The sequence below is a fragment of the Dendropsophus ebraccatus genome, chromosome 12 (assembly GCF_027789765.1).
Source record: "Dendropsophus ebraccatus isolate aDenEbr1 chromosome 12, aDenEbr1.pat, whole genome shotgun sequence".
Classification (NCBI taxonomy): domain Eukaryota; kingdom Metazoa; phylum Chordata; class Amphibia; order Anura; family Hylidae; genus Dendropsophus; species Dendropsophus ebraccatus.
The window spans coordinates 52,551,167-52,571,336 of NC_091465.1; the positions used below are offsets into that span (position 1 = coordinate 52,551,167).

The 20,170-nt window shown below is 42.0% G+C and overlaps 1 protein-coding gene across 4 annotated transcripts in view; it reads left to right on the top strand.

Annotated features, from left to right (window-relative positions):
• Positions 1 to 20,170, top strand: part of PPP1R12C (protein phosphatase 1 regulatory subunit 12C) — a 91,283-nt gene that overhangs the window by 36,278 nt on the left and 34,835 nt on the right. For 3 of the 4 annotated variants that reach the window (XM_069948510.1, XM_069948511.1, XM_069948512.1), the window contains exons 4-10: positions 4,249 to 4,408; positions 4,493 to 4,637; positions 4,956 to 5,030; positions 5,787 to 5,875; positions 7,002 to 7,141; positions 8,877 to 8,965; positions 18,369 to 18,551. In XM_069948510.1, coding sequence (XP_069804611.1) covers positions 4,249 to 4,408; positions 4,493 to 4,637; positions 4,956 to 5,030; positions 5,787 to 5,875; positions 7,002 to 7,141; positions 8,877 to 8,965; positions 18,369 to 18,551 — 881 coding nt within the window. The remainder of the gene's footprint in view (positions 1 to 4,248; positions 4,409 to 4,492; positions 4,638 to 4,955; positions 5,031 to 5,786; positions 5,876 to 7,001; positions 7,142 to 8,876; positions 8,966 to 18,368; positions 18,552 to 20,170) is intronic. The other variant, XM_069948513.1, reaches the window with a different exon arrangement.

The window sequence follows — 20,170 nt, forward strand, 5'->3', positions numbered from 1 at the left end:
CAAACAGCAGCAATTAATCCATAACAGGAAAACGACTTCATGCTGGAAAATGAGGCTTATTGCCGACACGACCATTGACTACATTGCAAAACATTTCCACAATGCGAATAGCTTTTGAATCATTTATTCCACAAAGGGCAAGGAAGGCTTAAAAGCTGAGATAAATAATTCAAAGTGCAAATGGTGAAGCATTGTGTTGGTGTAATCTGTTAAGGATGACCTGTAGTTTGGTATCTTGATTCCAGTGTTTTTTTTTTTTTTGTTTTTTTTTTGTTTTTTTTTTTGTAGTTTCCTGGAATAATTTGGCAGTAAGCTGCTCCACTGTAGCATGTCAGTTTGCTCTTGCACATCTTGATAGTCGACATTCATCTCACATCACCTCACATCTCACATCAGTGGCACATGGTGTTCTGCAGTTTTCTTGTTGCTTATTCGCTGTGGTGCCATTTGACCACTCATAAACAAAGAGAGAAAGAGAGGGACTGGGGCGCCTCCTGGTGTAATAAAGTATGGCAAACAACTCTTAGCGTATATAATGAAAAGCTCACCTGGTCGAATTGTGCAATATTAATAGGCACAACTCTATTCAGTGTATAGGTAGAGAGATACCGAGGCTCCTACTGGAGATCACCTAGCCAAGAGTTGTACGAAGTATTGCAGGTGTGAACCAGAAGGGAACACTGGACCCAGAACAACTTCAGTTTGCGATTGGGCGCAGGTATACAATCTCAAAATGGGGTAAAGCTCCTCAATGGGTGGCTGATTAAAACCATCCGCAATCCGAGGGTAGAATGAAGTATATTTATTGGGCACAACGCGTTCCAGCTCTCCACATCCAAGAGAGCCTTTCTCACATGTGTTCTGTGATTTGGTTGGTTAAAGCTGTGCTGTGTGATATTTGAATTTCTGACTATTCCGCCAATAATTTTTGTTGGAAATTTTTGGTCTTTGAAGTGAACCTGTCATCTGAGAGCACAGGGAAGAGCTCGCCCTACCCACCGGTGGAGCCCCGGATGCTTTTCTCATCCTGCAAGTCCCGCTCTAGAAGCCGGTCCTGCTGCGGAGAAATCACTGCCCGACGGTCTGCATGCGAGATATGTAAATGAGAAGAGATGAGTCCGACGTCCATAGGAAATCACTGCTCCAGTGATTTCCTATGGACGTTGGACACTTCTCTTCTCATTTACATAACACGCGTGCAGACCATCGGGCGGCAATTTCTCCGCGGAGGGGCTGGCTTCTCGAGGTCTCAGGTGACAGGTTCCCTTTAAACATTAATTTCTTAAATACAAGACAAATCCTATTGAAACCTATGATTGATTACAATATAGTGCTTTTTCAAGCACTATAATTGTTAGTCTCCCTGGTTGGAAAAATGCATTCAACGTGTATTTTACCTGAGTGGAATACACCTTTAGGCTGGGTTCACACTATGTATATTTGAGGCTATATTTGGTCCTCATGTCAGGTCCTCATAGCAACCAAAACCAGGACTGGATTAAAAACACAGAAAGGATCTGTCCACACAATGTTAAAATTGAGTGGATGGACGCCATATAACAGTAAATAACTTCCATTATTTCAATACAACAGCCAATGTTCTAAAATAACAGCACATATTTGCCATTAAATGACGGCCATCCACTCAATTACAACATTGTGTGAACAGAGCCTTTCTGTGTTTTCAATCCACTCCTTGTTTTGGTTGCTATACAGCCTCAAACATACAGCCTCAAATATACGTAGTGTGAACATAGCCTTAGACTAGGTTCATACACAGTATTTTTGCTCAGTATTTTGCAGCGAAAGCCAGGAGTGGATGAAAACACAGAAAGGCCATGTTCACACTGTTGACATTAAGGGGATGGCCGCCATTTAATGGCAAATAAAGCAAGTTTGCAATATATGTAAATTTTTTTCGTCATGGCTCAATGTGTCCACCAATCACATCACTGCCTTCTCTGTGAGCAGGCATATGACCTGGGAAACAGAACCTAGGAGGTGTCGTGTTTTCCATCATAACTAAAAAAAAAAAGTAAAGTAAAGTAAATTGCAGTTTGCGTTATATCACATCTACTATTGACTTAAAGAGGAACAGTCAGCCGGGATACCGTGGAGCAGTAATTTTCTAAGGATCTCTACTACTTTGCATAACACGTGCGCTCCGCTTCGGGACTTCCAGGGAGGGTTAAGTATGCCGGGCTCCACGTGGGTGTGTGTGTGGGGTATGGGGTGTCGGACGGGCTCTGCCGGCATCCCGGCTGACAGGTTCCCTTTAAGTTTTAAAAGTTCGAATGACAGCAACAGGAGAAATTCAGCCACAAGTATTTTTTAATATGTTATTACTTATGGAAAGTTAGACAAATTCCTAATGTACATTAATTATGGGAAATGCACATATACTGCTATTTCCCTTTATTTAGTAGATCATGGAGACTTCAAATTCTCTGAAATACCGTCACAAATCAGGTGTAATTACAATGAAGTGTCCAGTAGGGGACACACTATATAAAGAATTCAATGAGTACCATTGACTTCTATATATAGCGCACCCCTGCTGGACACTCTTTTGAATCATGGGCTGTCAATGTAAAACTGTATGCACTGTTATACACTGTACTACTCCCCCATCATCTGCTCATAGTATGAGCAGATGATGGGGAAGTAGTACCAGGGCTATCCCCGTCGCCGAGCCTGCCCCTGATCCTGAGGCAGCATTCCGGAGCTCTTGATCACTATTCCCAGGGCCTACTTCCTCCATTAAACCGGGACCTCAATTACAGCATCGGACCCCCTGCTCCCGTGTGCCGGACGGGTCCGCTGCTGTAATTGAGGCCCCGGTCTCGGGGAGGAAGTAGGCCCCGGTCTCAGGCCTACTTCCTCCCTGAGACCGGGGCCTCAATAACAGCATCCGTAGCAGGCTCGCATTGGTAGCGGTGATGGGCATGGCCCTGGTACTACTCCTCCATGATCTGCTCATACTATGAGCAGATGATGGGGGAGTAGTACAGTATATAACTGTCAATGTAAAACTGTATGCACTGCCATTGATTCAATAGTGTGTCCAGCAGCGGCGCACTATATATAGAAGTCAATGGTACTCATTGAATTCTATATATAGCGCGCCCCCTGCTGGACACTCTATTGGAATTACACCTGATTCGTGACGTCACTGTATTTCAGAGAATTTGAAGTCTCCATGATCTACCAAATTAAGGGAAATAGCAGTATATGTGTATTTCCCATAATTAATGTACATTAGGTAATGTACATTAGTTAATTTGTCTAACTTTCCATATGTAATATATTAAAAAATACTTTTGGCTGGAGTTGTCCTTTTTAACATTTGTAGCTCACTGCCCATGGCATACAGGCTACCTGCGGATTGTATGTACCGAATGTGTCTGTGCTCATGTATACATTTGAAACCACAACCTTTTTGTGTTCTCTATACCCATGATAAAAGGGCAGAGCGAAATACTTGAATTCAATGATTAGTGGGGCCCATTACTTTTGTTCATATAGTTAATGGGTACTGTGTGTGTGTGTGTGTGTGTGTGTGTGTCTGTGATTTGTATATCCGCATTGATGAGTATAAATTTAGCTAGTTCTGTACAACTTGTAGTGCTGTCATTCTCGAACATTCAAGCCCCCTGTACTTATTTCCCAGTCTGCTTTTCTGTGGACTTTTTTCCATATGGAAACTGGCCTGAAATCTACAAATGCACAGAGTATCTTGCTTGTTCCAAACAATGATCCAGCTATATGTAAGAGCTTTTACTTCTCCATGTATGCACACAACCATTTGCTGGGAAAGAGTAGAGCTATATTAAGATCTGTAATCTGTAGTGTTCAACTTAATGCTTGTGGAATATACCGTCTCCGGGGACATCCGCTACAGGGTTCACATTTTAATTATTTATAGCACGGATGATTAAAGGAATTTACTAAATAAGGATCTGTGTACATCAGTACAGGCTATTGCCTGTATTTTCTTATCAGTGTTGGATATTCTAGGTTTGGTGACAAATAGGAGGCATAAATAAGACTGTAATGTGTTTATCAGTCACATATTTACAGCAGACACCAAGAACTGCTCAAGAGATGCTTCCTGCCCATGACTCCCTAAAGAATGATTCTAGAGGTGAAAGCAGGGCCTGGATGATAACCCTTTCGGGGTTACCAGAAGTTTCAATCAGGTACGATAGGCATTTTGATCAATGCAGACTTACATTTTTCTCATTACAGGTGTAGACATTGAGGCAGCCAAGAGAGAAGAGGAGGAGGTGATGCTTCAGGATGCCCGACAATGGCTGAACGCAGGGAAAATAGAAGACATCAGGCATCCAAAGACTGGGGCCAGCTCCCTGCATGTGGCAGCAGCTAAAGGCTACATAGAGGTCATGAGGTAATCTGGTTCCACTGGAGGTCTTTCTTTGCATATTGTATCTAGAGTTGGCCATTAAAGTTCTTCTGTTCACACTCTGACCAGGCTGCTGCTTCAGGCCAATTTTGATCCGAATGTTCGGGATAAAGATGGCTGGACACCCCTTCATGCTGCTGCCCACTGGGGAGTAGAAGAAGCCTGTCGACTTCTGGTAGAAAACTTCTGTGACATGAATGCCCTCAACAATGTGGTGAGAGAATTATTGTTTGCTTTTCTCTTTGGGGGGTTGCCTGTTCTCAGATAATCAGTGGTCCTAAATAGTCCTTAAAGATCTGTAGCAAATATCAGAAAGCCCACATAAACCTGACTGTATCTGTGGTATGTTAATTGCTGTTCTGTTAAAGATAGACCTTTTTATTAGTAAGGTATTATTTACTGTTACATCAGCACTACAATTGATGGTAAAGCATGCCCACACACCCACCCACAGCTGTTTTGACCTTGTTGGCTTTTCTCATACTGTTGTCTGTGTGCCGTGCATCCTTCTCACAAGACGTTATACTTTCAGGGTCAGAGGCCTTGTGACGTTGCAGATGAAGAGGTTGTTAGTCTTTTAGAAGAGCTGCAGAAGAAGCAGGAAGATGTAAGTAATACTTGGTTCATCCTATGTGTGTGCGTGTTCCCCCCACCCCTCTTTTTTTTAAAGGAATATTCTAATTAAACAAATTTACAAAGTCTCCTGAAAAAACTGAACATGGTATAGTTTTGCTAGAAGACCCGTCTAATGGCGTCCCCTATCTACTATACTTTATACTAGACTCCACTTTATTTGTTTGAGTATTTCCAGCTTGTTATGCTCTAAGTGTCTGATAGACTTGGGACCTGCATATATCTTGAGAATGAGGCCCCTTAAAATCCCATCCCACACACCCACCACATGCCTCCAGTCCCATTGGGCCTTCTTGGGTCAGCCAGTAGGAAGCTGAAAGTTTAAAGTGAATGTACCATCAGGCCTGGGCTGAAGCACTGGAGGCAGGCCGACCCACCCCACAGTGGGAGGAAACCCCCGCCACTCTGACATGGCTCCATTAGAATCACTCCCACTGGGGGTGGGTTGGCCTGCCTCCAGTGCTTCAGCCCAGGCCTGATGGTACATTCACTTTAAACTTTCAGCTTCCTACTGGCTATATGTGTGTCCCAAAGTTAGGACTTGCGTTTATTCTGTGGATATGTCATAAATGTCAAGATTGGAATACCCCATTTATTATGTTTTTGGGGAAGTCTCCAGGATCCCTATTCTTAGAAATCATTTACCTCCCCTCTTTTTGTAATTAATTGCAAGGAAAATTTATTTACTGTGGACACTTTTTCGTCCCACTTTGTTTTGTTTCCCTTTTAGTTACGGAGTGAAAAAGAGGCAAATCTTAAAAGAGCTGTTATCGATACAGGCTTGGACCAACAGACTGTAAATACAAATAAACACAGAAGGTGAGCTGGGTTATATAGCGTTACTGCAGATACATCTGTTAGAAGCTGGATTCTGTTTTTGTAAGTTTAAGGCCAGTGCTCTTTGCATTGCAAGAAAGAGTAAAGGGCTTTTTACAGAAGTTGATTATCTTCCAGGAGCATTGCAAGAAAAGCAGGCTTTAAAATTTATTGCTATTGGCCGTACTTGTTTCTGTGTAAAGAGGGGATGTGAGGCTGATTGCGGAAAGGGAAGGGAAACTGGCTGCACTGATGTATGTATATCCATGCTGCCAGTTTCCATATCACAGACCAGTAGATGCTTACCACTGCTGTGATCCAGCATCCTATTCTCCGGTTCTCCCGTCCAGCTGTCTTTAGACGCAGTCACATCCAGCTGTCAATTATTTTGGAGGAGGCGAGGCCTGGAGGAGACACAACCGCTGGACTTGAGAGCTGGAGAAACAGGATACCGGATCACTGCAGCAGCAGTATGTACAGCTCTGTAATATGAAAACTTACAGCGCGGATATATGTATATCCGTGCTGTCAGTTTTCCCGCCTGCATGACCCATACAAGGATCAATTATGCAGCCTGGCCCCTTCGATTTGTCGTGCTTTGCAGAGGCGCTGCAAACAAGCATAAATCTGTGCTCAAGGCATATCTGGTGAGGCAGGCAATGAGGAATGTTCTTTATTTACACGTGGACTGTCCCATAACCAAGCTGAGCACCACTAAATTGATCATTTGTAGATTTAGGTCCTGATATCTATTTCTGCTGGGAGTTGTAGTGCTGGTGGACTATAAAACAGTAGTATTTGCAGTAATCATTTGTCTTACATTTCAGTATGACCCCATCCTTTCTAGGTTAGAGTATTTCCGGCTTTGTGAACGTGTTGTACACATGACAGAGCTGTGATCTTCACACCTTTATTTTCGTCATTTTTACCAGTGACTGGTTTCACTTTTAGTGCTTTGCTTTCCCTACTGTGAAAATAACGAGCCAGTAGTCCCAGAGAAGTGTGGCCCCTATAGTTTGCATATTCCCTTGCAAAGGGAAATGTACGTTACATTTCAGCAGTCAAAGATTGTAGCGTCACAGCTCTTGACATCATTGCTGAAGCCGGCTTTGTTTATGCTGATTTTTAGAAGCTCTGTGTGTCGAATGAGCAGCAAAGAAAAGATATCTGTACAAGACCTGTCCAAGGAGAGGAAGACATTAGGCATGATAACTGTCGGCGATGAGGAAAGTTCTTCCAGCTCAGAAGAGGACAATGACTCTGGAAATGGTAAGAGGAGAGGACTTTATAATTCCTACAGGGAAGGTTTGATTGTGGTTATTTTAAATGCAATTGTATCCTTAAATAAAATATATATTCCTGACCATATAGCCTTTAAAGTCATTGCATGGATGGCCATATGTCTGGACACCATGTAATAGTCATGGTATGCTTAAGGTGTTAGGCCCCGTTCCCACTGAGCAAAACTAGCGGAATTGTCCGCCGCGGAATGCCGTTAGCCTCCCGCTCATAATGGGAGTCTATGGGGGGCGCGCGCTCCTGCCCTGTCAGCGCTGAAGAATGAACATGTTCATTCTTCAGCGCAGACAGGGCAGGAGCGCGCGCCTCCCATAGACTCCCATTATGAGCGGGAGGCTAGCGGAATTCTGCTAGTTTTGCTCAGTGGGAACGGGGCCTTAGGAATAAATATGGCAGCAAACTGAAAGGACTTAACATAACATGAGATGCTGCATTTGTTCCACTTTTCCAAGACTAGATGTAGCAGAAAAGTGGAAGTTTTGCATAGTCAGAAATGACTATGTATAGTGATGTAGCACTGCAATTCCTCATTCCTTTAGTTAGGAAGTCAGGGGTACTCTTACCTAGAGGAGATTGCCCAGCTGAATTGGTGCTCAGTATGAATTTCTGTTCCTCCCGGGCAAACATTTGCTGAATTTTCTGACTGACATATTTTTAATTGGCTTTTCAATGGCTGGAAATGGAAAATCACTTAATAAAATCCATAACTGCAGATTTGTTGACCTTTTATTGAACATGATGGAGGGTAGTGTTTGTTTTCAGCTTGATGTATGCTGCCATCTACTGGCTGAAATGCAGTTGATCTATTCGGGAAAGAAAATAGAAAATCTGACACCAATGTGTTACAGCAGTTTGTTTTGTATTTGTAAGAAAAAGAACTGTAGAAAATTGTCAGCAGATGTAGACATATGGATCGTCTAGTCTGCCACCATATATTCTGTATGTTTGTGTGTATGGATAGAGAGAGATGAGAATTACTATAGATTTACCAACCACATCTCCTATAGGTTTGCTTCAAGCATCTATATTAGTTTTTTTTAGTAAATTTTAGTACGTTTTTTATGTTTTTGAAACAAATGCATCCCATAGTACTGAAGCTTAGCCCCATTCACTTTCCTTCATGGCAATTTGTTTTTTCAGTTTCTTAAAATGCCTTCAAAGGGGATTTTGCACACAGCTTTTTGTGGCAGTTTTTCAGTTTAGTTTTTTGAAGAGAAGTGAGAAATGGATCCAGCGGGAATAAGTAGAATACTTAATCTTTTATTTGAGTTCACATGGTGGTTTGACTGAAATAAACTGAATGAAAAGTTGCCACAAAAAACTAATTGTGCTAATTAAAAGGGAGGCCACCACCATGCAAATACTACCTAAGCTATCAGTATAATGCTGAAGAGCAGAAGGAGCGGAATAGATTGATATATATTTTTATGGGAAAAGATTCATTATAACTTGTAATTTAATCTCTGTTTCCATGCTAATAAGTTCAGTCAATTGAGTGACACCGCCCACTGGACTCCTTATCACAGAATTATCGGGGATTTTTATCAACATCTTAAATGTTATACTGAATATTTTCCCACAATAATAAATATCAATCTGCTCCACTCTTCCTGCTCTATAATTCAATTGGCCAGGCAGCATGATCTGGGTTTCTTAAATTTTGTGCATGTGACTTTATTGGAATTTTTTTTTTCTCATTTCACAGATCCTAAAACAAATGTGCAGGTCAATGAAAATGGATTATTGCCAGAGACACAGAAGAGCACTTTGAGCCCATCCTCACCTGATCAGAAGGTAAGACCAAGTCTGTCTTATGGATTTCTTGGGAATTGTCTTCTGGATAGTTGTAGTCTCAAAGTTTTCTTCCTGTTTTTATTTCTACTAACACTTCACACCAGATCTTTATCAATATTTGATTTTGTTTTAGAGCAATACATTGTGTATCCAGTCACCAAAATTTAGGGTAGCAAAGTAAAGATATAGCATAACAACACTTAAAGGAGAAGTCCAGGCATTTTCAATAGTTTACAGGCAGCAGGGGAGAACATAGCAATGAAGCATTGCTTACCTCTCCCCATGCCTGCAATGCACCGTCCAGCCAGCCCCGGGGACCCCCGCCAGAAGGCATTTTCTCCCAGGTTGTGATGATTTGTGTGTGTGGCTGTTGTGGGGTGGGTTATGCCTGTCTCGGCTGATGGACAACCTGCTAAGCCAATTAGTGATGGAGCGGCATTCTGCCTCAGTCACTGACTGAGCATCAATCGGGTCGAGACGTTGGCAGCGCAGGAGATCGTGGAGCCTGGCTCCAAATTCCAGAGCAGCAATCCTTTTGGGTGTGGCTATTTTTAAAGATCCTTTTAATTTTTGTTGAAAGGATGACCCAAGATAAAAAAAAAAGTGTGAACAACTCAAAATTATGGCCATTCACTAAATACCGGTCTCCAATACATGTCCTGAACGTTAATTTGACAGCCGCAGCAAATAACGTTTGTATGCATTGTGTGAACTAATGGACGTTGTTTCTATCGACTTGAAATCTTTGAAGACTGAAAATAACAGCAATTATTTTGAGGATCAAATAACTGCTGCTATTTTACAAAAAAAAATGCTGTATTTTTACTCTATTGCCCTAAATTTTGGTGATTGGTTCCCTTTAAATGAACAGTTGTCATATAGGAAATGAACATCTGTGAGTATTGATTTGGATCAGGAGGGTATACGGAGACCCTTTAGTAGTGGTTACAGAGAGCTGCATTGTGTGAGGCTGTAGTACTGTCTAGTGGAGGTGCACCACACTGAATGCTATTGATGATGATCTGGTGAGAGCTGCACTGTGTGGTGTTATTGTGCTCCTGTAACCTCTGTTATGTAGAATAGAATTCGTGTAATTTATTGAATTGTCATGAGATCACCACGACTGTGCAGCTTTTGGTCTGTGATGTCAAGCATTGATAGAGTAGGTTACACATACCGATTACATTTATATTAAAGCTTAATTCTTCTGGTGGCAAAATCTTTTAAGTTAAAGCAGCTGTAAGAGGATGAAACGAATACATGTAACCAGTGATACTGCCTATTTGGGACTCCTAATGCTGACCTGCACTGCCTGGTAACTATGTAACTGGCTGATAGGCCTTGCATGACCACAATTATGCACCTACTCCTTGATGCATGGTATAATGCATTTTATTTGCTTGCACAACAAAAGGAGCCCACAATCTGGCAGAAGCGCTGTATCAAGTTGTCATTTGAGATGCTTTACCTGTTTTATCTTAAAGGGTCTGTCATCCCAGAAAATGAATGGTTATATTTGACTTAGGATGATCTCATCACATTTGGAAAAGCTTTATTTTGAGGAGGTATAGTTAGTAGTCAGAAATGTGTGATATATGCGCATAGGGAATATTTCACAATGGCATCCACATATTGTTACCGTACATTAAAGGACTTTACAGATTTGTTTGACAGCTGTGTCTGTCCACTGTCATTATGAGCTTTTTGTCAGCATGAATAGACAGTCTTTTATAGGTTGCTTCTTTCCCCCCATTAATTCATTGACCACATGCATGTTTCTGTGCTGCAGATGCCAACACCTTGTGGAGTGCCAGAGCTTTTCTTCTTTAAAGTGTAGCTCCAAGTACACAAAACATGATAGTTTTTAATGTGAAATATCATTTGTTATGGTAGTTTATAAAGATCTGCATACCAAACTAAGTATATGTGCACACAGATTTGTTGTACAAATATCTCTAACTATCCCATTAATCTAAATAATGTTTGTAGCAATCCAGGCACCTGATGCAGAAATTAACTTAACATGTATGCTGCATGTTACCCTACTGCTGGGTTGCCTCGGCTAGTGGATTTCCTTGCCTTCAAAAGGCAGCAACCTCTCTAGAAGCTATGGCTACTTAAAGCAATTCTAAACATAAAAAATACACAATTTATTAAATGGATACTCCTGTTCGCTACTAAAACATTACTTTCCAAATTCTTTAGCCAGTTTGTGGCCTGCCAGAGATAGTTGGAAAGTCTAAAACAGCAAAGCTTTCTGTGCAACATGCAACCTCCATTAATAACAATGGCAGTTCCTGTTAAAGCATAAGGAACTACACTGTTCAGGTAACTTATGGAAATGCATATACAGCAGAGCTACCATATTTACAACAGTCTATATTTTATTGGAGAGCCTGTATCTTTAGATGTGGCTATGCCATAAACTTCCAGCTGTAGCTTTACATGGTATATGTAACAGGTTGGGGCTGCGCTTGTTTCAGGCCGTTCCTCCTCATGGTAAATGTGAATGCCCAGCTGGGTTTCATGTAGCTTTCCTGCTGATTTTGAAGGGTTTTCTCCTCTGAGTGGAGATGTTCTAATAGGAACATGCATTATATATTGGGTAGTAGATACATTGATGTTTATTTAGGGAAATAACAATGTAAAGGCTTTGACAATTTTTTTTTTTTTTTTTTTGTGCCTGAATCGGAGCTACACTTTAAAGTCCTTTTTTTCAGGCTTTGTATGGAGGACTTGGAGAGAGCTCACTGACTGACGCCAGTTGGAAGCTTTATTTTAATGGGTGTTTTTTTCATATTGTTCTTATTTTGTATGAAAAACCTCATAAGATAAATTTGCTAGTTCTGGACCTTCTTCTGTCTTTGTCTTTTCTCTTTCTGTCTCTAACCACTTTTCATTTTCCTCCTCCCTTCACCTTGTCCCTTTCATCTGAGGTGTCTGGCTTGTCTTTTTTTTCCTTATACTTCTGCTGATTTTAATTTGCCTTTATTAATTTTCCTCTCCATTCCCCTGGCTTTCCTACTTGCTCCCTCTTACTGTGTGATTGTCTGTGTGCCTGCTTGTGTGTCTCCTTACATCCCGCCAGCCCCTTCTCACCTTTGTCACTCCCATTTTGCCCCTTGCTGGACCAATAGGTCCCTCCATGTGGCGTCAGAGCTTGCGCAAAACCGGCATCATTCTGGTGCCCCAAAGAGGCCAAAAGGCTGCGGTGAGCAACATTTGTCTTGTTTGTAATGCTTGTGCGTGTTCATTTTTGGTTTTGTGTTGTCTTATCGGTTTTGTTTTTTATCTTTATCCCCTCATTTCTTTCCTCTGTTACTTAGTTATAGAAGATAAAAAGTAAAAGGTTGCTATAAAACTTCTATTGTTACTCAAATATTTTTCTGTTGCTTCTGGAAGTTAAAGTAAACCAGTTGGCTTTCCCTGACATGTGACTAAATATTTGTAGTGCCCATTAAGGGTGTGTCCACACGTAGCGAGTTTGCAGCTGATTTCAAGTTTCCAAAGTGCTGCAAAATTCTGTACCATTATTGCTTTTAACGCTGGCCCTGCATTTAGTTATCACCTTGTTTAACTAATTAGCTGCAGGTTAAAATAATAAACAGCCCTTCCTACGCTTCCTCATCGTACTCCTGCTTGAGTTTCTGGGTCCCTGAGTGCGCTGTCCCGCCGCAGCCAGCAATTGGCTGTGCGGGCAGTCATTGAGCCAGAACACGGAGACTCAAGCAGGAAAGTGACGAGTAAGCATGGGCAGGTAAGCATGTATTGATTATTATTTTAACCAGCAGCTAATTAGTTATGGAGGTTACTACATTATTGCAGCAGAATGAAAATCTGTAAAACTCGCAGCGGATTTTACGCAGCCTAAATAAGAGTTATGAAGCTTCTTGTCTTAGACCTCGCCATTTGCTGTTCCATTGTTCCTCCTGGAAATATATTGTTGTCATACACTTGGTCAGTAGGTATGTGACTGTCTCATACTATGGGCCCTATTATACGGAGCGATTATCTGACAAATCCGGCCTGTTTAGGAAGATATTGCTCTTGGCAGCCCTAGGGCGGCATCTAACGTCTGCAGCCGCGGGGCATGAAATGCTCACCATTGTGGTTCAAATAACGTTGCAGAACTGGAACATTTTGGCAGGTTCGCTCGACACTAGCAACGATCATCCAATATTGTTATCTTTTAATATTTAAGAAAAACACTGGCTGATGACAGTGTGGCTGATGACAGTGTGGTGCATTAGCACCACATAGTCCCGCCCACAACGCCACCGCTGGCCTCGCCCCCTTGAGGCCCATTGGTGGGTTGACCAATCACTGTTCAATGTGTCCATCAATTACATGACTGCCTTCTGTGTGAGCACCCAGATGACCTGGCAGACTTGCTTTATAAAACATGTACTGTTCTAGGTTTTGAAAGTTATAACGACACTGACACTTCCCGTGTGAAATGTCCACCATCAGGAAAGGGAAAATGCCTGCTAGGGATGTGTGGCTGATAGCAATATATTTACATGGCCGCACAAACGATGCTGTGAACTATTTGGGCAGATATCGCTCCATGTAATAAAGACAATGATCAGCCTAGGAATCATCAGCTGATCGTGGTCTTTCAACATGTTTCAAAATCATAGGCTGCTGGCCGTGCATCACTATGTGTAATAGAGATGTGCAGCCGATGGGTGTTAAAAGGTCTTTACAAGATAATAAAGGTTATATTTGCCTGTCCATGCTTGTCCCGTATCCTGCTGCCTTTTCCGCTTCTTAAGCAGTCTCTTAAGTGAGAGGACGCTCAGCCAATCACTGACCAAGAGGGGACAGCGTCACCGCAGAGACTGCTTCAGAAGTGATGGCTGTGACCAGAGGGGAAAAGGCAGAAGGGGAGCATTGGCAAGTAAGTATAATCTTTATTATTTTCTATATAAAGCAACGACTGCATGAACATCACGATTATCCTACTGTATAATAGGCTCTGTAAGAGTGCTCCAATCTAGCAAGTTGGGGCTCGCTTACCCTGCTAATCTGGCTGTCTGCTATGGCTCTTAGAATGTAACACTGCTTCAGCCATGTTGTCTGCCCTTTTTAAGAGAACAGTAGAGCTGTCATTCTAACTCCTACCTGTCTGCTTCCTGCTTTATTTCACTGGATATGGTGGTGCCACAGCTTTAGTACACAGCTGACCATTAGGGATCTGCACCCCTCTGATCTGCATTGGATAATACAGCAATAAATCTTTCAGAAAAAACTCCTTTGTTAGCAATATAATTCAAATTCTTAAAATAACCTTCCAAACATTAAGGTTGGCTAAAGATTTTCTTTACCCTTGTACAGCTCATTTAAGCAGCAGGACTATTGTGTGCATTACTGGTGGTGTCGGGGGGGGGGGGGGCTTCCTTTTTTTTTTTTTTTTATCTGATCATTTGCAGTTTTAAGCATAGATTATATCATCATTTAGCCCAAATCCATTTGTAAACACTTGTTCTGCTTTTGTGTATGTTCACCAACATGTTCCCCTCATGGTAGATTCCAGGTACCAATACCTGACCATAATGCTGGCTGAAAGCTGACTAAGGCCTTATTCACACGTTCAGTAATATTTTCTAGTCCTGAAATAACCCGCCAAAAATTACGGATTGGACATTCGTAGTACATCCATATTGCATCCGTATTTCCGTAAATCTGTTTTTACTACTGACTGCTTTATACAAGTTAATAAAGTTGAGTAGGTTAAAAAAAATAGCACCAGTTTGCCCAACCCCTAAAATAAGTCACATGATCACATGATGGTTGCTTAGAAACAGAACCTTGTGACCTATGAGTCATCCGTTTTTTTTTTACGGGAATACGGATGCCAAACATGTTGCAATCCGTAAACAATTGATTTTAATGAGAGGATCCGTAAAAAAAAAATCTGGGTCCGCACTAGGACATGTCCTTTTTTTTTCGCCATTGATTTTCATCCGTTTTATCTACTGATAGTGTGAATAACCCAATAGACATCAATGTGCACTAACTCTGATACGGAAATGCGGATCCGTAAGTTACGGGTCGTTTGAATAAGGCCTAACACTTTGTGATATATGGAACTGTGTGTCTTATTATATCCAGGTACTGAATATAATAATAATCAGTCTTTTTTCTATATGTATTACTTATAAATGTTACATGCTTTATTGCCAGTTATCAATATCACTTATTGCATGTGTGAGCTGATGTATACAGCTATAAGAGGGGTATAAGAAGGAGCTGATCTCTCCTGACCTGTCTGCTTTAGTATACACCAGTATATTGCATGGGGCATCTTTTCTTAAAATGCTGCTGTGGGCCTTTTCTTTTATTATTCCTTCTGGATATGTAAGAATAAATCAACAATTGGGCGTTATTCTCTCCATTACCAATGGGATGTGTCTGACGTCTGCACGGACAGCATCATGTTGTAGGAACAAAGAATGGTAATGGCCTGTTGCATCCGACTTGTACTTTCATAGGAATTATAAGTATCTTATAGAGCAAAACAGTCAGGAGAGCAAACAACTCCTTTTTAAATTATGTGATCTGCAACCGCTTACTTTTGCTTTCAGTGTGCTGCATTGTCTGCTCTAGCATGTCAGGGTAGGCTGGGGTTTCACTGGCAGAACTTTATTTTTTACTAATAACTTATTTTTTGAAGTTCAACATTGATGCATGCAAGCATGCTTTTTAAATGTGTTTCTCCAGATTGGCACAGCTACCTATGTATGCTTGCCTACAGGGCTGGCCTTAGGGTAAATGGCACCCTGTGCGAAACCTTTTTTTGGTGCCCCCCCCCCCCCCCTTAAGGTAATATAAAGCTCCTTCAGCCGCCCACTCCCGCCAGACAACACCAATCACCTTCCCCCCCCTCCCAGCCATTCATACAACTACCACCCCCAGCTCCCCACACAACTACCACCCCCAGCCAGGGGCGGACACAGACTGCAGTGGGCCCCTGTGCAAAAAATGGGCTTGGGCCCCATAACCAAAACATACCCTCCTGCCTTAAAGTAGGGTACACACAGATTAATATGTTAGCCCAGCTATTCATAACAGGTTTCCTGGATTCCCAGGAAGGCCCTATGGAGGATTTTACAAAGTGAAACTGGTCATATAAGAAAACATAACATCATATGCTTACTTCTCTGCGCTCCTCTCGTGTCCTGATGCGGTGTCGCTGGTGTCTTTAGCCGACATTACTTCCCAGTTCATCTCGCTGAGTGACAGCCCACTCAGCCAATCAATGGCCGTGGGACTTTTCCATCTCAGTCAAAGATTGGCTGAGCAGGCTGTCACTCCCAAGACAATCTTGTTTCGGATGTGGGACAGTGGGAGACAACAGCGAAACCGCACTGGGACACGGGAGGAGCGCATAGAAGTAAGATCTTATGTTTTCTATGTTTCATGTACGCTGTTATGGTTTCTTATATGACAGCATGATGTAAAAAGTGTGCAAATCGCGCATAACCCCTTTAAGGGGCTAAGAAAGTATACTAATGCTATTGAAAGTATATTTTTTCAGTATACCCTTGGCCTCTTTCAGGTTAATGGTGTGCACATCAGTCAGACTCACACATATATACACCACTATCCACCCTGCATCCACAGTCACACACATATACACCACTATTCACCATGCATTGGCACAGACACACATATACACCACTATCCACCCTGCATGGGCACAGACACACACATACACCACTATCCACCCTGCATGGGCACAGACACACATATACACCAATATCCACCTTGCATGCACACATTCAAACACATATACACCACTATCCACCCTGCATGGACACAGACACACATATACACCAATATCCACCTTGCATGCACACATTCAAACACATATACACCACTATCCACCCTGCATGGACACAGACACACATATACACCAATATCCACCTTGCATGCACACATTCAAACACATATACACCAATATCCACCTTGCATGCACACAGTCACACATATACACCAATATCCACCTTGCATGCACACATTCATACATATACACCAATATCTACCCTGCATGCACAGTCACACTTCAGTTCTCCTACTACAGTCACCCACCATACCTGGCTGGATCTCTTGGGCCTTTGCCTCCTGACTGGGAGCCTGGGACCATCACCAGGCAGCAGACGGGAAGGGCTGAATAACCTCTGAACCTCTGTAACTTGTGCACCGGCAGCTATAGGTCTTATCAGCACACACAGAGATGCTGCTATATTTTATCTGCTGCCCGGACAGCTAGGTGAGGAGGTCAGCAGCTGAGCAGCAGCTCCTGACACATTGTGCAGCGTCCCGCTTCTCCTGAAGTACAGTGTCAGGGAGAACCAGCCTCTGGATCCTGTGTGCAGAAAAGCTGCCTGACAATAGCACACGATGGAGCCTCTGGGGTCTAAGCCTGGCGGGGGGAGGGCGCTCCGGCAGACACACAGCACATCTAACTTTTATTTGTAGTTAGATGTGCTGTGCAGCTCTCTGCCGGAGCGCCCCCTAGCTGGCCGGGGGTGAGGCGCCCTGTGCAAGCGCACAGGTCGCACACCCCAAAGGCCGGCCCTGCTTGCCTACTGCAGTCACAAGTGATAATTCAGAGGTGTAGTGGCTCCAGTTCCATACCTTTTTAATTACCTCTGTCCATAGCCTTATTAGTGTTGTATAAGGATCCTGGATGGTGCGACAGTACTGTTCATGAAAAAAGGGGTTTCTCAGTGTAGATTTTCATGTTGGGTCAAACATTATGGGTCACTATATGCTTAATGATACGATCTGAATCAAGGTCTACTGTAATCAATAGAGATTATGGAAACACACTGGAGGGGGCAGTCATAGGCTCCCACAATTTTTACTGAGGAAGGCTATCATGGCGGAATCCATTTAATTTCCACAAATGATTTATCACCCCAATAACTTATTCTGTGAGCATTTAATATAACAAAAAAATGTTTTATTTGCATAGTGAGTCATTGTCATTCTCTTTTTGGGAAATATTTTCAAATTAAGTTGTTTTGTGTTTTTTTTTTTTTTTTTTTAAACAGGACTGCATTGCTCATCTATTCCAGCATTTATTTTATTGTAGTGCTTGAGCTACTTTACCCTAAAATTCACTATCCCTTTATATACATCCACTTATAGGTTTAAAAGATGATGGCCATACTTCCTTTCTTTAAGTTTTTTTTATTGTTTTATATATATATATATATATATATATATATATATATATATATTTATATTATAAAAAAATAATATTTTAGTCGGTATAATATGGCAGCTGGTGCATCAGTTCTTGTCTCTCTATATGCCGGAAGTGATTTATTTTTTTTGTAATGGAGATGTATCCATCACAAATCCCCATACATACCCTTCTTCATATCTATAGTTCTCTGGGGCACCAAGCAGCATCACAGAGAAATGCCAGCTTTCCTTTTCCAACTTGAGGGCAGGCTTACGGAAAACTGGCAGCTTCGGGGCTCTGCAGGATGCCAGAATAGAGGACAATAGCTTCAAAGCGACGGGAATCAAGCGCTCTGCTTCCAGCCCCCGACTGGACACCCAGGAGAGGGTGAGCAGCTCATTCATTTTATTCTGTTGATGAGCAAAGTGAGAGCAGATACTATTTAAAGGTGTATGTAGGTCTTTGTATACACATGTGGCCTTTGTGGTGTCTTAAAGCGACACTGTATTGAATCCCCCCCAAATAAACCGCTGGTCTCGTAAATTTGAGTAAGTCCTTCCCAGAAAGAGTCTCTTAAAATACGCCTTGTGCCTTGGTTAGGGTCAAAAATTATCTTTTAATCTACAGCAGACTAGTTAATGTGGTGTAGCCTACGGTGTCTGTGCCCTAAGTCTGTGACTACTCTCCTTTCTTTCTCCCCTCCCTCCTTATCATTAGGAATGCGCCCGGGCAGGATTTCGCCTATTCATCACTTGTGTTGCTTAGAATTGTTAAGGCACATGTGCTCTGTTTAGACTAGTGATGAATAGGAGAAATCCTGCCCAGAGGCGAAGCAGCGGTACCGTCCTAAAATGTGAATACACTCCAATCCTTTCAGACTAGAACTTACAATTGGTGACTGGTGGTTTCTCACCACTCCACAGAAGGCAATGCCGAAAACACAATTTCACACCAGTTTGCTGCAATCCCTCCGGTATGTATCCACCAGTTCTGGTGGACCCTCCCACCAGTGATGCATCCGTTTTGCATTAGGAGTAATAAATGGCCGCTGGGAGGAGCCTGCTTATTGCTTGCCAGGCAATGTATCAGTAAATACTAACCGCACACAGATAATGCATCCATATGTCGTCCTTTAAAAAATTGACCCATTGTGGGGGGCGGATCAGCTGCCTCACTGGGTTTAGATGACCCATTAAAAATAAAGTTCTCTTTCTACTTATAAATTAGCATCCCGATGTACACACAGGAAAAACATGTGGTTGAGGCCTTGGAGTTCACTAAAAATGTAACTTGCAAATGTTCAGTCTCCTCTGTCTATTGATGTTACCCTACAGTTAGAAGAAGCTACCATTATTAACTACATTATTTGGATGAGAAAAAAGATGTTTTGTGATGGAATAAATATCTGGTTTACATGTAAGGGCAGATAGTCCCAGTATCTAACATTATTTCAGGAAGCTGATGTATGGCAAGTGCTGTCGTAGGATGCTCATACAGTAAGTTTTTCATACTTGTATATAGTTACTAGTTACTTTGTCTGACTTGATACAGAACCTGAGGAAACTGACCTCTAAAAAGATTCTGGTTTTCTTTTAACGTGGACAAAATTAAACATATGATTTAAAAAGGTATTAACAAAGGCTAAACATAAATCGATTTCATAGGCAATAAGTAGGATCCAGAATCAATGAAAAAATACACGTCCGCAATGTATGTCTGCGCAGACACAGTATTCTGCGAACCAGAGCTCCTGGTGGCATGATTCTTCATTATGCTGGGAGCTCTCAGCAGTTTAAATATCTGCATTACTATACGGACACAGCCATGCAGTACATTTTTTTTTTTTTTTTCCCCCCCAGAAAATATATTAAATTTTAGGTTTTGAGTACAGGTTGCCTTAGACATTAGGGCTTATCCATGATTTAAAAAGCACAGCTATTTTGCAAAAGCAGCTTCACACCTTCTTAAGTTGTGTGTGTGGCGCTGCAAATCCACAACTAAACTGA